The sequence below is a fragment of the Akebia trifoliata genome, chromosome 15 (genome assembly GCF_017979445.1).
Source record: "Akebia trifoliata isolate Shusen 1 chromosome 15, ASM1797944v1, whole genome shotgun sequence".
Classification (NCBI taxonomy): domain Eukaryota; kingdom Viridiplantae; phylum Streptophyta; class Magnoliopsida; order Ranunculales; family Lardizabalaceae; genus Akebia; species Akebia trifoliata.
Window position 1 is genome coordinate 19,984,920 of NC_141389.1, and position 8,449 is coordinate 19,993,368.

At 38.1% G+C, this 8,449-nt stretch overlaps 1 protein-coding gene across 1 annotated transcript; it reads left to right on the plus strand.

Annotated features, from left to right (window-relative positions):
* The first annotated feature begins 840 nt into the window (after positions 1-840).
* On the plus strand, positions 841-4,740 carry LOC147384536 (laccase-17-like). Its single transcript, XM_086425693.1, has 6 exons — positions 841-1,015; positions 1,116-1,267; positions 1,709-1,953; positions 2,061-2,189; positions 2,572-3,540; positions 4,404-4,740. Exons 1-6 carry the CDS (start codon positions 899-901, stop codon positions 4,532-4,534), a joined length of 1,743 nt encoding a protein of 580 aa, XP_086281819.1. The 5' UTR covers positions 841-898; the 3' UTR covers positions 4,535-4,740.
* The last annotated feature ends 3,709 nt before the right edge of the window (positions 4,741-8,449 follow it).

Below are 8,449 nucleotides of genomic sequence, written 5' to 3' on the forward strand. Positions count from 1 at the left end.
AACTGATTTTTTGTGAGGATGATCTCTATGATGGGAAGATCATCCAAAAAGAAAAAAAAAATCAGTCCAACCTGAAACTTCTAACCCCATTAAAAGTTATTTAGAATGTGGATCGTCGATTTTTTGCCAATAATTTGTAAATCACTTTTGATGGATCTAGAAGTTTCAGATTGAGCTGAGTTTTCGTGAGGATGATCTTCTCATCATAGTGACGATCCTCGCTAAAAATCAGCTCAATCCAAAACCTCTAACCCATATTTTGAAAAACAATTGTTTTTTCATATGATTTTACATATGTCCCATGAACTACCCCCATCAACTAGCTCTTCAGTGATGTAATTTAAAAATAATAGCGTTTCTTTCCCCCTCATGCACGGTAACTGAAGTAGTTCGTTCTTATTATAGATATATAGTGCGTCTTAGATATAATTTTCCTTAAAACTTAAGCATGATGAGGAGATTAAAATAACTCAAATATAACAAATGGATTTAGATCATAAAGAACTAAAACTAGCAATTTAAAGCAAAAAATTATCCAAACTTTCATGTACGTGATATATAGTAAAACACGAGGCATTTTTTAGAGTACTTAAGGAATCTTGTGTGTAGGGAAAAGTTTGACGGATACAAGAAGTAGAAATCTGGTAGATTGACTTTGGCATCACTCTAAAGTTAAGCTTGACCAACTGTTGGTCCAACTTAACTTCAAGACCATCTTTCTTTAATGTATATTTTTCTCTTCACCTAATCAACAACCCATATACGTGCTTTTATAATTACTTTTTTTTTCTATATAAACGACCTTCAAAGCTTTCATGTTTCTGTACCCAAACATTTAGTTGTTCAGCAATCTTGTCTCTCATCATCTTCACCAGAGAGACTGAAGAGATAAAGAGAGATGGGTGCACCTTCTTCATTACAAGTTACTATTAGAGCTTTGATCTTTTTATTGGGTGCTTTGTGGCTCTTCCCTGGGTTCATTGATGCAGGAATAACAAGACACTACAAATTTGATGTACGTGTTGCATGCATGGCCTGTATATATTATATTCATGTTTTCGTAAAATTAATGAATAATGGGTTTTTATTTCTCTCTGTTATTATTTTGTTTGCAGATTAAGCTGAAGAACTTCACTCGTTTGTGTAGTACTAAGAGCATCGTGACCGTAAATGGTCAGTTTCCAGGGCCTCGGATTGTGGCAAGGGAAGGAGACCAGGTGGTTGTTAAGGTGGTTAACCATGTTCAGAACAATATCTCTGTCCATTGGTATGGAACTCTCATCTTATTCCCCCGTCATTTTACATTAGTCTTGTTGCTAAAATTTGAGCTAATTAATATTTCTAGATGAAAAAATTGCATTTTTTGTTTGGGTTTTTGGTCCTGATATGGTAAACTGGACTTTAATCCATGACCTAGCTCAAAGTTGCATTGCTTAGGTTTTTGGTTAGCAGTTGAAGAAAATGATATTGGAGAAGAAGGGGGGGGGGGGGGGGGGGGGGGGGGGGGGGGGGGGGGGGGGGGGGGGGGGGGGGGGGGGGGGGAGTGGCCTGGGGGGGTGGTGCAAATGGCAAGCGAGGTAAGAGAGTGGGGGGCAAATTGGGCTTGTAATAAATTGAAACGATGGTGGTATCTAAAAGTTGGTGTGGCAATAGAAGCTCTCATTTTTTTTCCTCTCTTCTTGTTAAATGGTGAATAATGTAATTACAGGCATGGAGTTCGACAACTTCGTAGTGGATGGGCAGATGGACCCGCCTATGTGACTCAATGCCCCATACAGACTGGCCAGACCTACGTCTACAACTTCACTATTGTGGGTCAGAGAGGGACTCTATGGTGGCATGCCCACATATCATGGTTGAGATCAACGGTTCATGGACCCATCATCATCCTCCCTAAGCTCGGTGTTCCTTACCCGTTTGCTAAACCATACAAGGAAATCCCAATTATCTTTGGTAAGTAACAATCATCAAGATCAAATTATTGAATTATGTCACTTTTTTCTCTTATATATTTACATTTAAGTAACATATATATATATATATATAAATCCAATATCCAGGAGAGTGGTTTAAGGCAGATCCTGAGGCAATTATCAGTCAGGCTTTGCAGACAGGAGGAGGCCCAAACGTCTCTGATGCCTACACCATTAATGGACTTCCTGGGCCATTGTACAACTGCTCAGCAAAAGGTAACATTGCTAATGAGGGTGCTTTCTTTTATTTATTTTTTATCCATATTATAAAAAGAAAAAGCCCACCAAGTAAAGCTATCAATATTGGGCCTGCAGAGGGTTGAACCCCACTCGTATGCCTCAAATATTTCCCCATAGATCTCTATCTCAAATAATCTACTTTTATTGCATTTATTGATAGATCTATGGGGAAAGATTTGAGGTTTTGGAGTTGGGTTTCAACACTCCTCCATGGGTGTATACGATTTGGACTCAATGTATAAATCTTAGACATCTTATTTAAATTTAGCGTTTGGTGGGTGTAAAAAATGTTGGTGTGGCAATGTAAGATTTCCATTGTTTTTCCGAGTTTTGACATATGGGGTGGCCTCCCTCACAGATACGTTCAAGCTGAAGGTGAAGCCCGGAAAGATATATCTCCTACGATTGATCAACGCTGCACTCAATGACGAGCTTTTCTTCAGCATTGCAAACCACACATTGACAGTAGTCGATGCCGACGCTGTCTACATTAAACCTTTTGAAACAAATACACTTCTCATCAGTCCAGGACAAACCACCAATGTCCTTCTCAAAACTAAACCTCACTTCCCCAATGCGACATTCCTTATGTTAGCAAGACCATATGCCACTGGCCTTGGCACATTCGACAATTCCACCACTGCCGCCATCCTCGAATACGAACGACCCACTCATTCCTCTTTCAACAATTCAATTAAGAAACTCAAACTCTTCAAACCACATCTTCCTCATCTTAACGACACTTCATTCGCCACGAATTTCACAAAGAAGTTCCGTAGCTTGGCCACTACCCAATTCCCTGCTATCGTCCCACAAACTGTCGATAAAAGATTCTTCTTCACAGTGGGATTGGGCACAAACCCTTGTCCTACAAACCAAACATGCCAAGGGCCCAATGGAGCTATGTTCTCAGCGTCTATAAACAATGTCTCCTTTGCTATGCCAACCATGGCCCTCATGCAATCTTATTTCTTGGGAAAATCTTTGGGTGTCTACACAACTAATTTCCCGACCAACCCAATTATTCCTTTCAACTACACAGGAATACCTCCAAATAACTCTATGGTGAGTAATGGAACAAAAGTAGTGGTATTGCCCTTCAACACAAGTGTTGAGCTAGTGATGCAGGACACAACCATACTTGGCGCTGAGAGCCACCCTCTTCACCTTCATGGCTTCAACTTCTTCATAGTGGGGCAAGGATTCGGTAACTATAATCCCAATACGGATCCTGCAAATTTCAATCTTGTCGACCCTGTTGAGAGGAACACAATTGGTGTGCCATCCGGTGGATGGGTTGCCATTCGATTCCTCGCAGACAACCCAGGTGTGTACTACATCAATTCAACTATTATATTATGCTTGGTAACCAAGTTTGGATTTGGCAACTGTATAATGGGTTACGGCTATTTGGATAAAAAGTTTGGAGAGTTTTCCAAACTAATGGTCATTTAACAAAAAAAAATTCATCAATTTTGTTGATAAACCGATTTATTGTTATTTGTTATAGCAGACACCTTTCTATCAAAAAAATTCCCGAATTTGTATATCTTATGCACATGATTGCCAGCAAGCATGATTGGACTTTCCAGCCAACCATGAAGATGAATTATTGATATTCTAATAACAATTGTATGTCCTTTCTTTAAAGGACAATACAATTACTGGTAGGTGATAGAGGTAAGTTAGGTTCATTGTGATAATGTATATGAGATTCACTCTATCATTGTAATAATAATGCATCTCATAACATATCTTACCGATTTAGATGTGCATCAATTAAGATTAATTTCATGGACTACATTAGATTAATTGATAATATTTCTATCAAAATTTTAATACTCGACTCAAATGTCTACCAAGTAGAGTCAAGCCAACAACTTGTGAGTCAGATCAGATGAGTCAAATAAAAAATGTTTTAATTTTTTGTAAATTTAATCTAGTTTCTGACTTAACTTGGTGCATATTTTAGCTGACTCAATCAAATTTCAGAGTTGACTCAATGATTTGACAAGTTAATTCAATTAGTTGGTTTCATCAAGTTTTGGGGCCAAATCACCTTGAAATACTATGGTTTCTATATTAGTGATCCACGTTGAATTTATAACAATGTAGGACTAATGTAAAAAAGTTTAAATTATGACAATATAAATAATTGTGCTAATTGTATTGTTTTGATGATGATGATAGGTGTATGGTTTATGCATTGCCACTTGGAAATCCACACAAGCTGGGGTTTGAAAATGGCTTGGGTCGTCTTGGATGGGGAGCTCCCCAATCAGAAGCTGCCACCTCCGCCATCCGATCTACCCAAGTGTTGACTTCCAGATTCGACTAGTTTGATAGGGGCCTATTTTTCGTGATTTTTTTAACTTATTATTTTCCTTTATTATGTTTTGTTTCATTTCTTAATTTCCTTTCCTCTGCCAGATAAAAGGAGTAGCAAAGAAGCATTTTAACCAATTGATGATTGTTTTGTTTGGTTGACATTTTTATTCCAACCCCTCCTTTGAGGATGAAAAAAGTACTGGAGAATGTTTTGTAATATTGAGAATTCAATATTTATGGGGGATCTCAATACTAATATGATATCACTTCCATTAAACTTTATTTATGACGTTTTTAAAAATTGGTTTTGAATATTGGCAGGGAAGTATAACCTTAAACTTTATTTAAGGTTAGAAAAATGACAAATTAAAGCTATAAAATCAAATAGTCTATCTAATATAAAATAAAGGAAAAATGACTACTCTTGAACCTACTGTAACAAGAAAGGTTATTTTCTCGACTGGAGTAGTCAAAGCTTCGTTGAACCGAACACAGTAGATTTAGTCCATTCAAGACTTTCTGACACGCCCATCTTCTTTGTTGCCCCAAGAAGAGGATGTCCACTGCACTTCCTATGTCAATTAATATTCTCCTGAGGTCAACATTCCTGACTGGCAATGCTATTTCTAAGACATCTTGATGTGGTGCCGTTATACCTTGTAGGTTGTCTTCAGTGAATATTATTGCTTGTTCTCCCAAGGTAAACCTTGATTTTCGGGCATCACCTACCCCCAAGAATACTTGGTTGACATTGAGCTCGTGGCATATCTTTTTTACCATTACCCTGGCCATTTGTCTTGATTGCCTGTCTGAGTCGTACCTCCTAGTAATTGTGTGCACTATCCTTCGCTCTTCAAGCTTTTAGAGCCTCTCTTCCCTAAGGAGTCTAGGATTCAGTCTCCGATTTTCACTTCTTTGATCTCTTCGTCTCTTTGCGGTGGTTGCTACATACCTTCTAAGTTTCCCATCTTCAATCATATCTTGGATGATATGCCGTAACTTGTACCATTCTTCGGTCAAATGATCTTCTACTCTGTGATATTCATTGTACGGCTTCTTCGATTTTCCTCAGTAATCCCAACGTGGCTACACAAAACTCTAGTCATTGTGAATGTGCCTCAATATCTTAGACAACTTTTAGTTGAGTGGCGTGTACCCCCGCCTTCTTTTCCACCTTAATCGCCCTTTCGATTCCCGACATCGTTTCCTGCCATCCCCATTCCTTGGTTCAACTGCGGCTTTGGGGGCTTCAGGATCTGTTGTATTGATGACGACAGTTGTGCTACTTGTCCCCTACTTTTCAGTGATTTCTCCATTAGATTGAACTTTTCCACCTTTGTATAGAGGTCTACAAGTCGTGACGGGTTAGACTTGATCAACGATTTATGTAATTGAGTTCTAAAGACAATAGTAGTTATATAAGCTGCACACACGGTCGCCTTATCCAAATTTTCCACGACTAGTTTCTTCATCTAGAAACGAGTCATGGAAGATTGGATACTCTCCCTGACCTCTTGTCGTAGATAGAAAAGCATGTTTACTCCAACTTTCCTTTTACATAAGTGCATGAAATATCCGACAAAGGTTTTTTCATGCTTCGAGAAATTTGTGATTGATTCTGTAGGCAGCCCCTGAAACCACAACATAGCTCATTTCCTAAGATTTGATGGGAAGAGCTTGTAGAGTAACGGATCGTAGTTCTAGTACAGGGCCATCTGACTCTTGTATGGGAGGATATGATCCATAGGGTCCCTTGTTCCATCGTATGACTCGAACTTTGATTGATGGAATGCCTTCCGGGGTCGAATCCCATTATTGCTGGTGAAAATGAAGTCTCCTTGAGTTCCCGAAATGTATTTTGAGCTCGTTGTCCTGAATCTCTTCCTTGGATGATCTTCTTGTCTCTCTTCGGCAATATTTCTTCCACCTTTCCCCTCGTTATAGGGTGCTGAGCTTCAAAACATCCGTGCTGCGCTCTGATTGCTTTGCTACAGGGGGTAGAAGTCCCCATCTACCTTGCCTCACCAAGTCTCCTCCTGTTTCGGTTCCCTCACCTAGCTTTTGATTGAGCTCCTCGTTTTCTCTCCTTATTGCTGTGATCTCATCGTTTTGCTTTTCCAGCCCTTCATACATTTCTTTCCTCATCTTGGTTAACAAATGGTGTAACGTCAACATTAGATCCTATGGTATTGGTGGTGGGTCTATATATTCATCGACTCTCCACGTTCTTCACATCTCATTCTCACCATGTTGGTTATTTTTCTCAGTGTAACGTATCTCATAGACGATGCCAAATTGTAGATGTAGAAACTTGCATTAGCTCGTGATTCCCCCTAATTAAGGTATTTTATCTTCCTATGCTCCTAGGTAGGCCTACAACAGCACTACTCCGACGCCCAAGTTAGGATATAATATAAGAAGTATGATTGGATATTTTTAGAGAGAAATCTCATGCCTTTTCGACGTGTTGTACCTTTGTATTTGTAGGGGTTTCTTCCCTCAGATTCTCCCAGATTTTCTCCATGATTCCCGTTCAAGTGGTTATCCCTGTTTAGGGATTTTCTTTGATTTTTGCGAAAGCAGTATACTCCGTACTCCATATTTCCTTGGTTTTGTACCGAGTTTCACATCATTGAAGCTTGGCTAAATGTTGATTGACTTCACTGTTAATTTGGATGCTCGGTCAAGTTTTCATGTAATTCGTTCCTTCGGCTAAAGTTCCTCGAGATTACCATATGTTGTTTTGCCGAAAAATGTCCTCCATAGTTACCTATGGTATAATTAACATAAATGATCAATTTTCTACCCAAACGTGTACTCATCTTTTAATGGACAACTTCTTGACTACCACTGGGTTATAACTATCACAATGATGTTGCTGAGCCAATATGTATTCAATAAATATGAAGGGGAAGTCGCAGTAAAGATCATTATGCATGGTGTTCTTTCTCACAGGGTGGCCTTTCTTCTCATTGATTTTCATTGGGAATTTTGAGATGATACATCTGCTTTCAGTTGTGTATGTGAGTGTATTGCAAAATGTTTTCTATAAGACTACAAAGTATGCCTTAATATAAAGGGTTAAGGGTTAAAGGGAAAGTTGCCATGGATGTTATTTGGAACTCATTCGAAAAAAACTTAAGCAGCTTTGATCCAATGGTGCATGACCTTGACATTCACATTACTTGGGAACTTGATTCCTTACCATGGTGGAATATTCTTGGTGATTGTTCATGCATTATTTCTGATAGCAAGATCTTTGGATTCATTGTTCATTACCTCACGTAAGGAGAAAGAAAAAGATGATCATATTCCAATTTCTCTATTGCAAGCATCTTCAGATCTATCTGATTTAACTTGTGGTTGGGTATAAGTTTGGGGTCTTCAATGTTGTCATGTCCAATTAGCCACGCCATGAAAAGGAGAACTGAAATTAAAGCCAAAGTAAAAAAGGTAAAAATAATATAAAGAAAACAATGAGAGAAGTATACCTAATTGGAGGGCTCCCTATTCTACAAAAGCTCTCACAAAAAAAAAAAAAAAAAAAAGGACTGAGAATGATTAAAATTGTAAGGTGTTATTGTAATTTAAAAAAAATGTGAAGATTTCCAAAAGAGAAAAAGAAAAAATTTGAAATAAGAAAGAGAATTGATTTTGTGGAGGCACAACGAAAATGGTGAAGAAAAAAGAAGAATATGTGCTAAAGTATATGTTCCTTGCAGTCATCTACGTTCCAAATCAAGCAACAAAAAATAGGAATTTGAAGAAGAAAGATGAAGCTTGGAATTTATAATTTATGTAGGAATTCTAATTAGAGAAAAATACCCTCTTGAGGATTGAGAATTCTAACTAGATATGTGAAAGATTTGAAGATTCTAAATATATTCAATCGAATAATCATATTGCAC

Excerpts from the sequence above, each read along its gene's own strand:
- LOC147384536 (XM_086425693.1), top strand. The coding sequence starts at position 899 with ATGGGTGCACCTTCTTCATTACAAGTTACTATTAGAGCTTTGATCTTT. Across the intron at positions 1,268-1,708 it reads AACAATATCTCTGTCCATTG|GCATGGAGTTCGACAACTTC; the intron begins GTATGGAACTCT and ends ATGTAATTACAG. Across the intron at positions 3,541-4,403 it reads ATTCCTCGCAGACAACCCAG|GTGTATGGTTTATGCATTGC; the intron begins GTGTGTACTACA and ends TGATGATGATAG.